Below are 20,641 nucleotides of genomic sequence, written 5' to 3'. Positions count from 1 at the left end.
TCTACTTGCCCACTCGATTCTCTGTTTGAAAGTTGGCCGAAGTTTGATGGTCACTTTGGTTTTATATCCTTCCATCTGGTAGACACAGAGGAACAGTTTTATAACAACGTCTATTCTGTCAGTATTTTTTTTTTTTTTTTTTTATTCCAACCAGACCATTTTCGCTCTTTACAAAAGGTAGTTGTGGTGGTAGTAGTCTAGGACAACAAAAGACCAGTTCCGGTGGGTTGTTATCGTTTCATAGTCTACCAGCTGCTTAGACTTGTCCACCAGGTTGTTATTACTGTTTGAAAAACTGACTACGCTGGAAATAGTTGACATTTAAAGTTCTCATTCTAAAATAGTCTTTGTGATTTTATTTTATTCAAAACAAACATTCATCTGTTCCTTGATTTATTCACTTATTAATCCAGCTTAGTTCTTTACATGAATTCCATTTAATAAAGCAATCCTAGGAAGTACTAAAGATAAAGTTTAATTTGTTGGAGAAAAGTAGTCATAAAAGGCGATTCAAAACTACGTGCTAGGTTAATCGATTCAATTAATTTCAGTTCAATCAATTCTAAAGTGCTGCACACTCATTTAATATTGATTAAATTTGGAGAACTATGGGGGGAAAAGGTCCTTTTATGATGATTTTTTTGCCTCATTTTTGTTTTAAATATCTTAGGTGTATCGTCTTAGGCTTGGAAGAAAGTATATTTTCTTGTTCTCAAGAAATTCAAGAAAACGTTCTTCAGAGAGAGATTAAAAAAATCGATTTAATAAATAATTAAATTTTTCTTTCCTTAAAATACCAATTACAAAAGAAATCTATAAACAAATTGGATGATGTTTTCTAAATAGCTTAGTACTTGAGTTATAACGATTCAATGGATTCGATAAAATCTGATATTCACTTCATACCTGCATAATAGGATACCTTACAACTTCGAAACCCCCGCATGATTCTTGCCCTGAATTCCTACACGCTAGGATGGATGTATGCTGCTTCACTATGTTTAGGACGCTCTCTATAATTGCTTATAATTACCGAATCACAGCAGTGAATTTTTCTCCTGACAAGCATTTTATGCTTTATGTTCGATAAAATGCTAATTTTAAAGTAACAGTAAAACGAGATTTAAAAGATCATTGCTCAGAACCTAAATTCCTATCTATACATAAATGTTCTGGAATTTAAAGAAGAGAACACTTTGTTTAACGTAGGAGACCGTAGGTTCCAAAATGTCTGTTTGGAGGGAGAGAGAAAGAGAGACAATATGGTTTAATAAATTTTCAAAAGTAATTGCAGGAATTAGAAGCTACACAAGTGGTGCAACCTATCAGCTGTGAGAGTCAAACAACGTTAAACAAGCCTTTTTATATCAATCTTCATGTAAATTAGACGTAGTTGAGTATCGCATAATAACAATCCTTTCAATCGATCTAGCTTCTGAATATCACATAAAATATTGAAGAAAGGTCTGGGGCTTGATTCCCCAGATTTCACAGGACGGATTTCACAGTAAATACTCCCCAACTAGTAGATTGAATTTTTTATTTCGCATTATCTATGATGAGAGCTCAATTTGGAATCCTCGTCTTTAAAGACACCTAAAAATGTAGCAGGAAACCTAAACGTCAATTTTGTATCATTTCTTAATTTACATGAAAATTTCTTTAAAAGTAAAATATTTAAGCAAACCATAAATCTGTAAAAAATAGTATTTTTAACGCCACTTCTAAAGCATAAGGATGCATGAAGAAGTATAAAGTTTAATGAATAATCTTAAGTCAAGAAAAATATTATTACTTTGAATTAGGCGTTTCAATCATAGAAGCTCGTTGGTGCTCAGAGTCTTTACTGTGCACTGAGGCAACGTTCACTCGTAAAACCAGACGTTCTTTCATTAAACAGTAAGCTATAGCTCCGAAGAAAAGAAATATCTAAGGGCATACAGCCATCGTATAACTCAAATCCAAAATGAGTTGTATAGAAACCATTAAGTATTAAATTATTACCAGAAGTGTCCCAAACGGCAAACAGCATCTTGACGTCCCCAACATTGTAAGAGACTGAATACTTCTGGAATCCAGTTGGTGTATAGACCTGGAAGAAAAAAAATTAAGAATTATAAAAAAGTAAAAAAAAAGGTTGCTTACTTTTTAATTTTTTTTTTCTATCAAATTTTGAACTCAGATTTATTGGAATAAACTCGTTTTGTTCCACCTGCCAAAGTTTTGGCATGGATGTCAGCCTTCTTCAGTGCTAAATTGATCAAGGAGAAACAACAAGCCGACAGAACAGTCACTTGACTGTAAGCGTAATGGCGTGTAATCTTTTCATTTATCGTACTTTACTCACGTAGCACTCTTTCATATAATACCGCCACAGAAAAGGGCGAACAAACGTGCGAAAAATGTGGTAAATAAAGAAAGAGAGGTTGTAATACCTACAGCTTAAAAGAGGTTCCGCATCCTGCTTACACTTAACCCATGAAGTGTCTCTCCACGATCAGAAACTCCCCAGAGTTCAATGAGCAAAAAGTGTATCTTTGTCAAAACTCTCTCTTTGAGCTCAGTATGGATCGAGTCACGAATTCACATTTACTGGTATTAAAGACATGCAACCTTACAGTATATGGATGGGCTAGCAATTTTTGACCCTAGGATCATACCTCAGAGCCTATGGGTAAATTTCCAATCATTTTCCAGATGAAAATTCACATCAAATTTTAACCTCTAAAGAATTGAATCAGGAGACAGTAATAGCGGTAGCCATCTAATATAATATATGAGCAAGGCTGGAAGCTATATCGCTCTTAACTGGCTCGCACCCTTCGATTTGATCAGCTTCTTATTAAGAATGAAATTGAATATTAAATATTCCCATCTAAAGTATTAGAAGATACATGAGAAAACACTTCCTTCATAAAATTAAAAAAAAAACTTACTTAAAAGTGACTATTTCCAAAAAAAGTGATTACTTTTCACTTAAAGAACAATGCAATTAATTTTAGCAATTTTCAAGAAAATCGCAAAAAATTGAAAAATCCATTGTGTGTAAGCGCAATTTCTGGTAACCAGATTTTGACATAAACATTGCATCAGATGCCTATACGAAATATTAAGTTTCACCTTCTTGCAATTGTTTTTTTTTTGAGTGTTTGCTAAATGCATTTTTTAATCAATATTCAGGGATTTCACATTGAATATTTCTGTTGGAAACTAAACGAGGACTAAGTGAACGTTTTAGAGAAAACAATATTTAACACAGTTATTGAAGCTAGTAAGAGATAACAAAGAATTATCAGACGATTCATAATTAAGTACACAAAATCAATACTTTCATACATGAGGTAGAGACAGATTTTACATACTGCATTAAATAAACATTTATTACGCTTGGAAAGGCTAAGCTATTTAGTAAACTTTGAGCAATGTAATCACTGTTTTATACAACCGTGTTATCAATTTGTATTCGGGAATAACTCTCTTGTAATCCTGTAGTTGGTAAATATGGAATTATTGCATTATTTGTAAATTTAAGATTTTGTAATAATAAATTACAACTTATTAATATCATGAAAATGTATTGGCTGATGTATAGACTTAAGTTTTGAAAGTTCATTTAAATATGCTAATAGATTTCCAATTTTATAGAACTAATTACAAAAAAGTCCTGGACCAAGTCTGAACTATAGAGTTTGACGTCATTATCTAAACGTTAATATTTAAGTATCTTTGGATTACCACTAAACTCAGTTCAAAAAATCTTAATTTGATACTTTTAATATAACATTAATCGAGAATGTATTTAAGGGGAAAAAAGTATCTAATTCGGAAAGATGTTTTATTGATTTTAACTGTAACAAAACAATAGTTCCCTGTTGAGACCAACAATGATAAAAATTAAATAATTTCCAATCCAAATATCATATATCATGAGATCAAATAACTGCTTCAAACTTCTTTAAAACAATGCCAGGCCTACAATACCTGTCTCTGATTTCTTTGACATTTAATTAAATGAAAACACATATGTAGGTATTTCGTAAAAAATAAAAATTTTCCTTCACCGTACATAAAATGTATGCTACTCATGTGAGATGTAATATTAAAAACAATAAACTTATACTCTGGTCCACATATAATTTAATTAAAATTTGATCAATATTTATTAAACAATATTGGGTCGTGTATAATATGTGATGATTGATTAGCCCTTCAAGAGGTGTTTTAATTAAATTTAAAAAAAGGAAACTGAAAAATGACGGTGCGAGGTATTTAGCAATATTGGTATAAAAAAAATGTTAGCTTAAGACTGAACATCCATGTACGTAAAAATTTCAGTGGGTTATCCATGCTAAAAACTATTGTATGATTCATTCAAAACCTACGGGGATACAGCTCCCCATTTCCTCAGCAAAACCACAATTGACAACCACATACCCCCAACAACAGCTAGTTAGAGTAGTGTTTTACCTTGCCAGTCCCGAACTTAAATTACAATGTAACAAAATTGAAGCAAAAAGTTTTAAAACGAACTTAAAACCAGCATTTTATGTAGGAGAAAGCAATAAAGAAATTTTTCCCAGAAATATGAATTTTGTTGAAAAATGATCACTATAATCTCGAATAAAATTTCAGAATGATCTTCACCCAGCAAAGTTGCTACCTCTAATGAATCGATTTTGGAAGAGTCGACAGACATTTGGTTGTGCACCATAGTGAAATATTAAGTTTGTTTTTTATATAAACTCGTTTTGATACTGTTACATAAATACAATTTTAAACTAGTATTTTTTATCATTTATATAACTTCTATTTTGAATTTTCCAGAGATAAATCACGGCGATGTACATGACCTACATTACATAATCTTAGGGAGTACATAACCAGATTAAGTAATAGGTTATGTAATTTCTGTTTTAAAAACTCCCTAAATATAGTGAAGGAGTGACAAATCGCAGATTGCAAGTATCAATGTTCATGTTAACAAATAACTTAAAAATTTCCAGTACACTGATTATTAATTTAATCAATTATTTTACTTTAGACGAAAATCTGCTTTTCTAGAAATAAAATTAGTAAAATACTAACATAATAAATACACTCTGTGATGATTAGTTTGAAACTGCTCTCTGAACTTTGTTAGTTTGCACTTCAGATGTAAACAGCAATAGCAACGTTTCGACTTATATTTAAGTCTTCTTTAACGGCTACAACATAAGATAAAGATATTCTAACTGTTTCACACATAACTAAATTGTAAACATACTTAAATTTAAAAACATAATATTGAAAATTATTGCACCACTATTGTATCTTTGATTTTGTCTTAGCACGTATGTTACAGTACCCCTTACCGAAGTGAAGTCGAAACCTCTTCACCAAAGTGATAATCTTTCTCTGACGATGAATGAAAGTCCTAAACAATAAAGTCAGGGTCAGGAATATATATTCATTAATTCGTTAACTTATGAAGAGATCAGGAGGATACACAATGGTCTCGCTTGAACGTTTCCAATACAAACCCCATTTACCTCTCTCGTTATTGATGCTGCATCCAATCCACAGTAGATTCGCTTTATCATATCGATACATCACATTTTCTACACGAAATGGCTGTTTTATTTAAGCACAAAAGTATTTAGCAATTCCTTAACAGCTTTTCTAATTCTCAAATTTTTATTTGCCATTTAAAATTTTATTTTAAAGGAGAAAATCATAGCATCAGATTAGAGAAGAGGTTAAATTCGCTGCATCGATAGTTTCAAGGAAAATCCACTATGATATGGCTGTAGAGAGGGAAGATGGCTTCCACTAGTGGGCACTAGAAAGGGTTATGTTTACGCCATTTTGCACTATAACTATAAACATATGTGTCAGGTTGAGGTTACTCCATAGACTAAATAAATTCTCAATAACATCACAACAATTTAAGTGTTGTATATTATGTATACTAAATCATTTATATAAATATAGAAATATATAAATGTGTATAGTATTAGAATATTTAATGTTTTGTCTGTCACATGCCTGTAAATTCTGTTTAAACATTCCGTATTCGTTTTTAAAGTATCACGCATTCTTATTTATAGGATTCTTGGATTGTCTAAATTGATGGTGGCATCATTCGTGACAGTATGTTTGGCACGTGCAAACATTGTCTTCTGATGTGTTGGGACTATCTTATGATGAGTCTGCTTTGTCCAATGTATGTATGTATATTCTACCAGAGTCATGGCAGTCAATGACACAAACAAAATTGCTTTTACATATATCAGGTATTTTTTTATTTCCACTTTGAATAGGTCTTTTAATAATTTTAAAATTTTGTGTATGTTATTGAGCATTTATTGTTTATTTAATGAGTTTTTTCAATTTGTTCATTAGGTGCCACGGTAGCCGAGAGTTTAGGGGCGAGGTCCGCAAAGTTAAGATGTACTGTGGTACTGGGTTCGATTTACAGTCTAGGTCTTTATGGTTAATTTAAGAATTTCATTGTAAAGTATCTATGCCAGTAGTGACCGACCACAAAAATTAAATTGGTAGTTGGATATAAAGCTCGCTTGATAATAGGCATAACTTTCCTTATTTTTTGTTTGGATAGCCCTTTAATCTAATGTATCTCAAAAACTCTATATTTATAGTCAGTCTCCGAAGAATTTAACTTCTATTATGCATCATGGAGTAGTAAATGAGACCTTAGAAAAGTGATTACTCTTTAACATTTGTTTAATGGAAGGGATTAGCTGAGTGGTCAGCGAATTCTGGATTCCAATGGGGAGATTAAGGGTTCTAATCCAGCTGCTGGCCCTTAGATTTTCTCGCCTTAGAGCTCTCTACAACTCACTGTCCGGAAATGGACAGGGTTGTCCATAATGAGAGTGCACTATCCGAAGGCCGACATTGTAATTGAGATAATATATATGATCTAATTAAAATTATTTTAAAAAAATTTAATCTTGGAATGTTCTTTTAATTAGTCCAATTATCTTTTATTCATCCCATCATCTGAGAGAATTGAAGCATTTGAAGTACCCGCCGGAATGCCGTCAATTATTTCGAACAGCTTGCCACGTACTGGAGGTATCCATCTTCAACAGAAGAATTGTCTATTTCACCAGTCAGTGGAAAGCTATTTCCATATTACGATTCTTAAAGTTATCCATTTTTCAACTTTTCTTCCATTTCTTCTGTCTCAGTTCTGGATTACTGTAATTTCATTTTTTTTCTCTCTCTCTCTCTATTCGGCACTCAGGCATGCTGGAAAGCGTAAAAGTTTCAAGTTTTATATATATATTTAAGTCGCGATAACTAATTCCTGTTCTAAAAACTCTGTCAGCAAATAGAACGATTAAAAAAAAAAAAAAATAGATGTAGCCATAACCCTTAAAAGGTGTAAATATCTACTGAAAACCCCCCAAAAAATCGCCATGGTCACTCTGGGCAGCTTAAATTTTAAGATAAAAATTATTGGCGAAGAGCTCATGAACTCCAGGATTCAAATGTACTTCTCCAGTCATCATTACTCATGATCGCCTTATAATATCTCTTCCAAATTTTTGATAATGAGTTTTATCACTGGCAAATATGTTTTGAAGTTACCCGATTGCTATAAAAACGGATGCTGGTCCGTTTTTGTAAACAGCTTTAAAAAAAAGAAAATCATGGGAAGTTCAAACAGATGTCGCTTCGCTTTCTCTGTTTTTCGTAACTTCAGTAAAACAGCTTCAGTGACCTTCTTTCCAAATTTATTTATATATTTTTTTAATTGTAACATTTTTCTAGGTAACTGCTGAAGAAGAAAGAACGTTCTGCCGGGTAATGCTCTTAGCTGTATCCTATTAATATATTTATAACTTCTAGTTATAGAAGGTTCAAGTTTGACTAAATGTTTTTAAATGTAAGTATCAGATTTTGATCATTGGAGCAGAAGTCCATTGTCGAAGTTTCACAATAGAATTTTTAAACAATTTTTTTTTTATTGATAGTGTCACCAGAGATCAGAAGAAATCTTTTAAAAGCAAAAGAAAGAAAAGACAAGAAGAAAATGAGTATCCTAGATGAAAAGTAGTTGGAAACTAATGAGAAAATCAAGTTATTTTCTGTATACATCTTGGCTGACAATACTCCTTCTTTGCCCTAGTTTTCTAAGAGGAAAGCTAATTCTCTAGAGATCACTAGCTAAAATACTGAGACAATCACTTAAAGAAGTTAGCAGGTTCAGACTGTGTGGTGGCTTCTCCGCCTAATTAACATATTTAGCACTGACAACCAGAAAAGACGGGTGCTAATTGGATCAACCCCTTCACTCCCTGCAGCGCTGCATCAAGACGTCTAACGGCACTTCTCTACTTTTCATGTTGTCTTCTGGTTTCCTTGTCTGTAATATTGTCAAGTTTCTTCTTTATATATATATATATATATTTTTTTTTTCCTTAGGAAAAAGTTTTTCTTAAATTACCTAAATATATTTTAATTAAGGTAATATTTCGTTAAATGTATGTAAATATATTAAATAGGTTTTATTTGTTCCGAACTTGAAAGCTGATTAAATTCTATCTCGGTGTCAAACTTTAATCTAATTAATCTGAAAATGAAGCTCCCATGAAAATATACATTCCTGTATATTTCCTGGTTATTCATCCATTTTTTTGCATTCGCCTTCCTTATTTTGAGAAAAATGTCGACGAATTTGGCATTTCTGCTACATGATTTTTTTTCCTTTGTTTATTTTAATTAAATAGCACTCAAATTTGATTACGGTATGCGGTTGCCTTTCCTTAACGCACAGCTGGCCTCTGTACACCATTCATGTCATGTAGCAAGTCAATAGAATCTCTAGTTAAAAAGAGAGATAGCTCAACACAGAGTGCTGTATGTAGTGATTCTTGAGATGAGAAAATCTAAAGATAGCGTGCCAAGGCTTAAATCCGACTCATGCGCTACCTCGAACACTATTATGTAAAAAGTATTAAATGTTAAAAAGAAAAAGATAAGCCTATGGATCTTATTGGAGAGCCAAGGAGGAGTTCCAGATTGTGGTCAAGACTAGAATCACAAGGCATCATACCTACACTAAACATAATGCGTGACTCCCATTCAGATTGAGAAAGGAAGATAAAGAAAGAAATCCTCCCCCGCAAAGGTCCGAACAATACTGTTCAATTTGTTAAATTACGAGATGTTTTTATTTTAAATTGCTCCCGAAATGTAGCTTTTCGGTTAATCTAGGAAAACTTGCTAGTCTTTTAGGGCTGAGCTAGCGGCAATTAGGTTCTGTGCTGCCGAGATTGCTAGACGAGGAAACTCCAAAATTAAGAGTCTGATTAAAAGGACGGGTCTGAAAGAAGAGCTCTAGAGTAGTGGGAGCCACAATAAATCCATGGGGTCACGGTGGTGACGCCTTTAAGGCCGCCCTGCTAGAATCTATCTATTTTAAATTGCCAATTACTGAAAAGTATTGCTTCGGGTGAAGATCTTAGAAAGCAATACTCTTGGAGGATTAAATTCACAACTTCATTATTCGTAAAATAAATTAACGAAATATTATGAAAGGCAGTGTGCTGGATAAAGTTTAACCAGAACAAATATTGAAAGGAATGTCTTGGTATGCAATGATATCTCTGGAGATCCTGACCCAGTGCTCGTTTCTAACTGAGCAGTCTCTAGAGCTGAATAAGTCAAGGAAAAGTACTTAATAAAACTGCCATGAAAGTGGATTCTTGGTTATGCGGAACAAATATTTGTGTGCAAAAAAAAGGGCAATGAAGTTCTAATATAATACTAATAACCAGGGTTAATAAAATAAATTTCAGATAAGTAAGGAAATTAGAGATAGAAGAGTAATAACAGTAAGACAGATAAAATTAAAATACAATTTCCTAAAATTAATTTGTTTCAGGTACTTCTAACAACAAAAAATGCTAAAAAAATAGCACAAACGGCGAGAATGTGGTACTTAGTAGGCAATAGATGGGTGCAGAAAATGGCCAGAAAAGATGCCCATTTCACTTCGTCATGAAAATAATTGTAGTATAAATGTTTGTTCAAAGAATATAGGCGACTGAAAAGAGGCGATGTGTTAAGTAAGCAAGAGATTGTCTTAGGTCTACCCTTTCACAACGGTAAGGTCTTTGCGCTAAGAGACTTCTCAATGCAATAACAGCCAGCTCTAGAGTAAGTTCTAACTGTGTAATGTTTTTGTAGCTGATAAATGTCTGCTCATCATGCATAAAAATTGTATTATTGCAAAATAAACTGAGCTTTTATAAATAAACTAATTTCTACTTTAATTAAAATTTAAAATGATTGCAATTTTTTCTTTGTTTTTCCCTTCTAATTGTAAATTCCACAATCAATGAGATATCACCTATGATGGTTATTCAATTTGAAAAATTTGTGATAATCGTTGAACTTTTCACTGAAGAAGAAATAGAAAGTAAAAACTCCTCTCATACGTTATTAATAGAAGTACAACTATGTGGAACTCCATATTAGACGGACTGGTCTTAATCAACCATCTGTTGCAGAATCTCTCTCTCTCATTGCACAACATGGCCTTATTAAATCGGTCAAATATTGATCCAGCTCCCGGCAGATATATAATTAGCAATACCGCCCATAATTAAGGCCAATCTTATTAAATTATTTGGGGGCAATATTTTCATTGGCCACAATGGCTACATATAATCTAAACACATAGTATTATTTCTTCATTACATAAATAACATCCAATGACCATAAATTGTGGTTAGTCAGATTATTTTTTTGAATTTTCAAAGTTTTTGTATAATTTATTTATTAGTTAGAAATATAAGTTAGCAGAATTTACTTGATGAAATGAATCTTAAGTTCTTGAAGAAATCTTGGCCTCCTCAAGAATTTGAAGCCACTCCTGACGAACTTTGGCTCTTATACGAGTATATGCCTTTTTCTGACTCTAATTTTTCGGATATTCTCTTCGACACTTCACTCTTTCTTTCTCAGTCTCCTGCCACCAAGTTTGCCATATTCTTTGCTCTGCTTGTGTTCCGTGCTTTGCATTCTGACATTCTTTCATTAACGCGGCCATGCCACTTTATAATCGCTTGACTTATCTAACAATATCATTGTCTTGATAGAGTTTCCATAAATCTTTGTTTGGATGGATCTTCCATATTCCTTCGGTGTTTACCGGATCATTTTTCTTTCCCAGGCCAACTTAGAGAAATCTAAGATAATTTAAACTACATATAATATACACCTGTGTTATATTTCTAGTAAATTTACTTATGTGAAATGTTGGTGAATCTTAGGGCTCAGATTTTTACCGTAATTTCAAGGAAGGAAGTAAATCTTAGAAGCAAATAATTTTAATTCCCACCCTTAAATGTTCTCCACATTAGATCTAAGATAATTCTTAATTTTATAATTTTTTGTTGTAAGAAATAGGGTAAATTTTTCATTTTCCACCATTAACGTTAAGGAAGATAAAATAAGGCTACGATACCCTGAAAAGATAAATGGAGCCGTCCATCGTTCATAAATGGAGATAAAAATAAAGAAAGATGACTATGTCCAAAAGAAATATTCATTACAAAGTATACCTGTTCTTGGTTAAGAACTTATCTAAAATGGTGAGCAATAAATATTTACTATAATTTTTCTGGATCAAAGAGGAATCTAGCTGATCCGGACAATGGAAAAGTAGTTTGAAGAAAAGATGATAAGAAGGCAGAAGAATGGCAGAACACTTTTCAATAAAAGTATGGTTGAGTCTGGAATAAGGGGAGAATGAGTGGAGGCCAGACAGAACTAAAGGGGGATGATGGGGGATCCACCGCCAAGCTCCGATCAATTGTAGATTCTCTCTTCAGTATTCTCGAGCAACCTCCTACACTTAATAAGACCGCAAGACCCATTAGACAAACGGCTGCACCAACTACTCTCTCCTACGTACTTTAAATATTCAACGTTATTCCCGCCTCCACCCACCGTCTCCAAGCATCACTTACTTTTTGCTCCACAATATTAAACTACACAACTTCACCAACTACAGCAATTTGCGAATGAGGAAAAAAAACCCAACCTTTTATCACCTTTTCAAGATATTTTGCTAGAGTATAAACATTTAGGTGACCTACATACCAAAATGTATTTTAACATTGCATAGAAGTAATTTTATTCTATTTAATTTATTTTAAATGTGTAATATACACAGAATAATTTAATCTAAAAATTATTTGAAGAAAATGAAACAATAAGGAATTGGTTCGAGCTTTAATACATATTTAAGTCACACTAAGGTAAGGCTTATCGTTCTCCCATTTATCCAACTACAACATCCATTTCGGGCCTTTTAAGATTTATTATTTTTATTCATTTCATGTTTTAACGGGAGCCAAAAATCATTAGGCCTGAAGACCTCCCAATATATTGCTAGTCAGTGATCTTTTGATACAGACCAAAGTCAATCTCCAGTGGAATGTAAACAAGAAAAAGTCGAAGAGATCCTGCGGGAAGCTACCCAGAACGTCCTAGGAATCCAGTGCACTGACTACTACTAATTCATTATTCCATTCCATCCATTATTATTGTCGATCGAGTAAGAAGAGAGATGGAAGTCCTCTGTTTGATATTACATAATGAATTTCTTTATAGTGTTTGGCTCGTAGTAAAGTGTAATAATTGTGGATGTGTAAGTGATGACCTTTGAATTACAAGCTAGATTTTGCCTTTGGATTCGTTAGTGTCAAACTGTTATCCTTTAAAATATCTCTGCTGGTACTGTCTTCGAGCCTAAGAACCTGTCTGGTTTCTAAAGTATATCCCAGCCTATCTAACATTTACACAAAACATAAAGGTGTCCCTTCTTTTTCTCCACATGCAAACTATAGCTCATTGTCAGACTTTACATACAAGTGGACTCTACAAAAACTTTTGACCCTTAAAGAAGTCCTTTAGACTTCGAAAAGTTGTAGGGGTTTCGGTTTTGTAGTAATCCTTATCTCCTTTCTGAATCTATAATAATAATCTAAAGCTTTTTCGATATATTTTTTTCCAGAAATTGCTGGAAGTTTAACACTGAAGATAAATTTTTTTATTTTTTGACCCAAAAACCCTAGAGATTAAGACCTGAATTAACATTATAAACCTGAGAACGGAAATACTTAATGATAATTAAAAATTTATTTATTGTTTGTTTTGAGAAGATTGAAGATTTTATAAAGAAATTACAAGAGTATATAAAGTGTATATTGATCGTTTTTCCAAATTCTTTGTTCGCTAAAAAGAAAACTCTAGGTATTTTGCTCAATTGCGAAAATTCCAGCTCCCAAGCCTGGGTTAACTGATGGGAAAGTTCGTTAGCTGTCAGTTGCTTGACAAAGTGTTCAGCAAATGGTGTTCCCGATTTTCCTCAGAGAACCATTTCCTCCCATCCTCTCTTTCTCATATAAAACATGAGAGACTGGATTTTTTTTAAAATTTATTTTATAACATTTTGTATCGATTCTATTCCCTTCGATTTCATGCTTCAATGTGATAAAAATGTAGGGGATTACATATTCAACACAAAGGATATTATGAAAAATTATTGGTTGACTGGAAATTTTTTTGCAGTTAAGTAAGAAAATTATTATGAATATATAGGTTTCGTGACCGTAAATTGTTAAACTCGACTTTCAGCATGTGACAGTTCTCGATAGGGGGAAAAAACAGTACAAACGAAATTTTCTTGAAATGTGCCACATAGTAAAACAGAGCAACACAGTTAACTTTAGGACAGACACGTCGAATTTGGCCAACTGCTACAATTTTATCATTAAAAAATAAATAGATATCCAAATTTTGGACATAATTATTGCTGGGTTTTTTAAAATTTACTTCTAATCTTTTGGTTATTTGTTACGTATTTAGTTCTTAAGGGTTATTTGGTTTTTCCTGTGTTTTGTTTTTAACGTTTTTTGTATTAAAAGAAATTTCCCAATATCTATTTTATTGTCAAAATTGAACATTGTAATTAGTCTATTGTATCTGTCTCATTGTCATTATCAAAATTCCCGTGTAAGTCCCGCTATATCTGTATATATATATACCCGCTTCTCCAGTTCTGGCTCTTAGTTTCTATAACTCAACCAACCCGCTTAGCCACGTAAGTTTTCAATAAATATAATGAATTTATTGTATTTTACTGTTTATTTTTGTATTACTGATTTTTACTGTTTTTTCTATGTTAATGACTCCGTAAATTGTTTTGTATTTGTAATATCCAGGCCCTGAAGAAGACAATATATTTGTCGAAACGTTGGCAAAAGCAAAAGACGAATTTGTTTTTTATTTGACCGATTCATCGCCAATCTTGAATCCTTAGTTTAAGAAAATGATTATTATATTTACATATCGATACGAACTTTTTTATAAATAAAAGATTTGTTTACGTATATACTTCAAACTTGAACGCATTTATTTACAAAATGAAACCATTTAAAAGAGGCAATCACAATAGCTTTAAAACTTATATATGTTAATTCCACTTTGCTTTTAGAAAAAACTTAGTGATTTCTGCCAATTAAGTTTGCAAAAATTAAATTCTTTAAAGCATACTTAATTTAATTATAAGCTCTTGCAATTTTTTTTATCTATAAAATCTTCATTCTTATTAAAAGAAACAATAAAATTTTTAAATATCACTAAGTATTTCCTTACTCAGGTTTATTACCATAATTTTGGTAATAATTATAATATTTTAATTATATATAGTTTTATATAGCTTTTTTGGGCTTCCATTCACAAACTTTCACCAATTTCTGGAAAAAATATATTGGAAGAGCCTTAGATTAGAATAGTTTCAAGTAAATAAGGATGTCTGTACACCAAAAAACTTGACATAATTCTACAGTAAGAAGAAGCTTTCAATTATGCTAATTAAAGAATTCTAAACAATACAGAGACAGATTTAGGGCATCGAAATCTGGGATTGATGTAAAACTATGAAATTTGAATTCCCTGTATTTCCTCTATTATTTCAACCATGGTTTAATACTTGAAACAATAATTGTTAATAACCATTATTGTTACCTAGAAGAAGCCTTAATGAAGCTAAATATCATTGAATTCTAAACAATACAAGGCGAGATGTAGGGCTTTGAAATTTCTGAGTTATGAAAAACCATGAAATTTGAATCTCCCGTATTTCCACGTTTATATATGTATTTACCGCTTTTGCTAAAGCGGCTTTTGAGAGAATCGCAAGAATTCCTTTTTCGTCTTTCGACTACATGTCGTCCTTTTTTTTTTATAGGACCGTAGATTCACCGCAGAATTTTCTTTCGAAAGCCTATAGCCCCTTCTCGTCCAACTAGGACATCACCCATGTTTCGGAACCGTAGGTAAGTACAGGAGGAAAAAAAAAATAAAGAATAGAAACTGAATAGAAAAAGGAATAAAAAAACTGCAATATTAACAAGGATATCACAAAGCAAAACTAACTAATAATCATTAATTATAAAACAAGAAAAAACTAAATGAAAATGTGAGAAATATGGTAAAATTCCAGATTAAAAATATTTCATAACTTGTGAATGTAATTGATTTATATGAGGAGAATGCAGACCCAATGGCTGGTTCTCTCTAGTTCCTTACACAACTATTCCTGCTTTCACTTCCTGGAGGAAAAAGCACCGTAGTATTTTCTCTTGGCTGTGTATAATGTGAAACTGTAATTGTTTCATAATTTATTAGTTGAACTTAGTTTCCAGTTGCAGACAATACAGTGTCACCAAAAAGGAACAGAGAGATAAAGAAATTTTAATAAGGAAATGGAAATAGAATTTACAAGTTAGTTCCTTGCTGGTGTTGCTGATTTTCTTAAATTTTGTCTACCTACAATTTCATTTCTTTGTCATCAACAGTTGACTGACTATTATAGATAAACTTGATTTGGATTTGTAGCTAATGAAGGCTTAGCTGGATTAAACGATTGAAAAAAACATCCATAAAAGAAGGTGCACATCGAAAATGAATGAGAAAGAAACATAAGAAAAACAAAGAATGAGAAATAATGCTTGAAGAGTTGCAGATTCTGTTCTGAAAACTGTCCACAACTAAGTAACATCATCCAGTTTCATGAAGCCCATCTCTATATAAGTGGAAGATCGTCTTACGTTAAATGGCAAGGAAGTTTTCACAACCAAGTTTGTACTTATTCCATTAAAAACATTTGTGAAGTTGGAAAATTTAGGCGTCAGAAAATGCAAGGTGGCTTAAGTTCGTAGAATCCATAGAAGGATCAGAATACCATGCTGAGAAATGACCATAGTGTCTAAGGCGACATAAAATGAGTGCTGATGTACTTAGAATATACTAGAAATGAAGTGATTGTCCTCTTTAAATTAAAACTTTTAATTTCTTGACATTCTCTCAAACAAAAACACAATTTGTAATTAATTCTTTTTTTTCAGATTCAGATGACCTCAAAATAGATATCTCCGGCCTTTAACATGCCGATTTTAAAATTATATTATCTGAATAGAATTTGCGAATAAAAGCGAAGTTATTTCGAATGATTTGCTGCAGAGTTAACTTTTGCTGTGTGTGAAATTTGAACCACTGGTGATTTAAACTATAGTGGACAACTAATCTAAGTAATAATTTAAATGCCTTACCAAAGTATTGTACATAGTTTAATGTAAGCGCTATCTAGCTGGGATAACTGCAAACTAAAACCGTGAAGAAGTGGTCAGAGATATATTACTTCTCGTCTTGTCACTAAGTTTAAACTTCATTAATTTAAGTTTGTTAGTTTAGAATTATAGAACTGTTCATAAAATAGTTATTATTATTTTTTATAGAACACTGTTAAGAAATTAACTGATTATTTTTAACGTTTTATTGAGAATTTGGGCGCCTTAGATTCAAAGTAAGTCAATTATGAGAGTTAGCTGGTGTCATGTTCGTTGGACACTATATCCACCAAGAATAAATTGGTCAAAATAAGCTGTTTTGAAAATAATAATAATAATAATAAAAAGGGAAGGGATTAGCTATGAGGTTAGCATACTGGACTCCCACGCGGAGGTCCCGGGTTCGAATCCAGCAGCTGACCCTTAGATTTTCTCTTCCTAGGAGCTTCTTACAGCTCACTGTCCGGTGATGGACAGTGATGTCTGTAACGAGAGAACACTGTCCGGAGGCCGGCAGTGCACTGAAAAAAGCTCCGAGCGCTAATAACCTCAGCTGTTGATGCGCCAAAAAAAAAAAAAAAAAAAAAAAATAAATAATAAAAAAAGAAGAGAATCTAAAGAATGTACTCTATTGTCAAAGACATCTGTGATCTGCAGAGTGTGTAATCTCATAAAGGTGACAAATGATGCATTAAATTAAAACTTCGACCCCTAACTTTCTGTCGCCGTTTCTTTGTAGATAGACATTACTTGGTAAGTATCTGGCAATTTATAAAAGAGCCTGTATAGCAAAAATGGGAAATATCCTGTTTTGTGATACAAAAAAAAAAAAAAATAATAATAAGGGAAAAATTAAGTTGTTTATTTATATCTTTTTTAGAAAACTTTATTCTCTGGATGTTGGAATTTTCTTTACGCAACTCGAACAGAATGTACAAAAACTTTATTAATTAGCTAATTAATACAATTTTTGAGGGGGTGGGGCCTTGTTTTGGAGCCCACAGTCAGTGAATTTTCAAAACTGTGAGTGTTTTTTAGGGAATTGGAGAAGAATCATTTCTGATAATGATTGTTAAGAACCTAAGGCTCTTTAAAAGTAGCAACATGCGGTAGCAAACTTTGTTTTTATATTTTTTCAAAAAAGGCTGGAAATGAATTTACTTCTCGCTTTGCACACTTTAACTCTGTAACTAAAGACCTAATATTTTGTAAGCAATCCCTTTGCATTTGTTATTGCCTGAAGCCTCCTTGGCATAGATTCCTGATGGTCTATGGCGTAACAAGGGTCCCTGAAGTTAACGCGAGGCTTTCTGATAGTTGGCGTGCTCATCGGAAGCGCATACTTCTTTCAACAGGATAACGATCCCAAACATACAGCCAAAAAATACTAAGGAATGGCTGCTTTATGAATGCCCGGAAACAACTTGTCACCCCTCCACAGTCTCCGGGTATAAACCCTATTGAAAATTTATGGTCTTGTTTGGAGCGGAAAATTCGAAAATTGAAATGTTTTTCCAGAGAAGAGCTCATAAACAATTTAAAAAAATCATGGACAGAAATCACATCTCAAGAGACACTAAACCTGGTGGAATCTACGCCAAGGAGGCTTCAGGCAATAACAAATGCAAAGGGATTGCCTACAAAATACTAGGTCTTTAGTTTTGCCTTAATTATAACATTCAGACTGAGTGTATGAATACTTATTTTGCATACAATAAATTATTTTTCTGCTTTTTAATCAATTCTTTATGTTTATAAAAGAAAATGAGTGCATTAGATTCATGGTTACTATCTTCGATTTCAGTGCTGAAGAAATAGTCATCCTAGAAACAAAAGTTCAGTAGATAAAGTAAAAAAACTTAGTGTACGAATACTTTTTTTGACCACTGTATGTATTTTGTGTGTATATATTACATATAAATGCATCTATAACTTATTTGAATTATTTTCCTTATTAATTAAAGACACTTCTGTGAGTAGATGTAGGCTTAACTCTAATGTTCCAATAGAGTGTAATGCACATTCATACCACTCCAGAAGTGATTAGGATGCTGGCAAATTTCGCGTTTGAAGACAGTTCTTCAATTGGATCTACCTCTTTACTAAATGGTAGATTAGATCTTTTCATCTATTTTTTATTCTATGAAAATTAGTTTTTAGTATTTAGTTTTTAGTATTTAGTTTTTAGTTTTTCAATTAATCAGTATTTAGTGACTTAAACGGATTTACTAAGTAAAATGGTAGAAATTGGAAATAAAAATGTTCCTTACAAATAAGAATCTGAACAAAAAACGGCGACTATGCCAGAACATTCGCTGCAAGAACAATTTATTTTACAAGAACTTGTACTTGTTCTTGTTCTAAGGACTAGCTCGTTTGAGCTAAACGTAGCTTTGATTTGAATGTGAAGTTCTTTAAATATTATGAAGAACTAATATGTTTAGGTTATAATTAGATGACACTGTAACCTCGGTCTGTAATCAAAACTTGGAAATAGTAGTGACAAACCGGCTTTCTAAAAACCCAACACCTCAACCTTAGCACACACTTTTAAATCAATAACAGAGCTGCTGAAGAGGATACGCATCCGGGGCAGAAAATTTTTAAAAACCCTAGTTCAAACTGTCATTAATATCTCAAGTTAAACTCTTATCAATGAAGACAATTAATCAGCAACAAATGTGGCATGGCCAGCCGTAAATCATTAATAATATATTTTGTGTTGATAATTAAGAGGGACCCCCCCCCAGCAGAATGTGATTTTTAATTAAAATATTTAAAAAGATTAATGGTTGTACTATAAAAAATAAAAACATTGGAATCTTTTGTAATAATAAATTCTGAGTATTTATTATTGTGAGATTTAAGATTCAATTTTACAACTCATGGAGAAAATCTAAAACATTTATTAATAAATTCCAAATTATTATCCATCCGCAAAATCATTCAGAGAATTCTAGAACTAATTTTGGTAGGAGGATTCCACAAATGCCGTAGGGCTAAAGAAAAGGGACATGTACTTTTATTATTTTGTTTAAATGAAAGGAAAATAAAAGAAAAGGAAATAGGAGTTTAGTTCGAAGGAACTATAAAAGCATATTGCTTCCGACCCAAAGGAAATTAAAAAGGAAGCAAACGAAAGGCTTTAAAGGAAGAGTAATAAAGGACAGGAAGTGGAGTGTAGAACTTAAGATTAGAAACGGAAGTAAAGTTAAGCAAGTTTTATGAAGTCTAGATTTCCCTTCAACTCCAGGAAAGATTATTACGATTTTACCTGTTCAAGATATTGAATGCTTTTGGACACTGCCTACTTTTGGCCAGAAAAGAGTAATTATGTTCCATTTAAACGGAAGATATCTAACAAATCTTCTTTTACTATTAGGAATCCTGTTAAAAAGATCTATGACTAATTGAATGTAAACTATAAAGGACCCAAAATTGTCTATTATACTTGTAACTTATTATACATTAGAAAAAGGTTTTCAATTTTTGATTTGTTGTTTTGTTCATTGGTTTTCTGCTGAAATAGATCTATTTTGCGCCCCTGGTGTAGGACCACTAATCCTACAGCACTCTTAGGCTATGGATTCACCCAGGTTCTACTGGGTAACTCCAGAAAGAACTTCATTGTAGGGGTAGCTCCTTGGTACCAGGTATTCTAGAGAAGAATATTAAAAAAAAAAAAAAAATCTGGGTTGAATATGTTCTTCTCCAACGTGGTTGCTACCACAGAGGAAGACTACCCAGAGGCTCTGAGGAAGATGTAGAAAAAAAGAGGAGAAACAGTAGTTTATGAGCACTGATTAGGCACCTGATGCCTAAACACTCTTCCCTTCATTGAGAGGACATCTAATTTCAACACCTATTAACTACACAGGCTATGTGGAAGATTATACAACGTCCCAAGCCCATGTTATCCAGAAATGGCTGCATAAAACAGTCTTTACTGAATCATTTTCTTCAGCAAGTGTAGTAGCACTATTGCT

General features: G+C 32.5%; 1 protein-coding gene and 1 long non-coding RNA gene across 6 annotated transcripts in view; one reads left to right on the top strand and one right to left on the bottom strand.

Moving 5' to 3' along the window:
- Positions 1 to 20,641, bottom strand: part of LOC141451362 (rho-related GTP-binding protein RhoE-like) — a 285,880-nt gene that overhangs the window by 24,666 nt on the left and 240,573 nt on the right. Inside the window, exon 2 of the mRNA XM_074122672.1 lies at positions 2,005 to 2,092. Within this exon, the coding sequence (XP_073978773.1) occupies positions 2,005 to 2,092 (88 nt within the window). The remainder of the gene's footprint in view (positions 1 to 2,004; positions 2,093 to 20,641) is intronic.
- LOC141451365 (uncharacterized) lies at positions 5,815 to 10,299 on the top strand. 5 transcript variants are annotated; one of them, XR_012456720.1, is made up of 3 exons: positions 5,815 to 6,272; positions 6,382 to 7,894; positions 7,983 to 10,299. It is a non-coding gene; the product is annotated as an uncharacterized lncRNA (long non-coding RNA). The 5 variants fall into 5 exon arrangements; XR_012456721.1 differs by having other exon boundaries at positions 5,821 to 5,928; positions 6,087 to 7,894; XR_012456719.1 differs by having other exon boundaries at positions 5,821 to 7,894; positions 7,983 to 8,372; positions 9,896 to 10,299.

Source organism: Rhodnius prolixus, unplaced genomic scaffold (assembly GCF_049639745.1).
Source record: "Rhodnius prolixus isolate KJV_2025 unplaced genomic scaffold, Rpr scaffold_8, whole genome shotgun sequence".
NCBI classification, from domain to species: Eukaryota; Metazoa; Arthropoda; class Insecta; order Hemiptera; family Reduviidae; genus Rhodnius; species Rhodnius prolixus.
The sequence above is the reverse complement of the archived record's forward strand: the minus strand, read 5'-3'. Positions and strand labels throughout refer to the sequence as shown.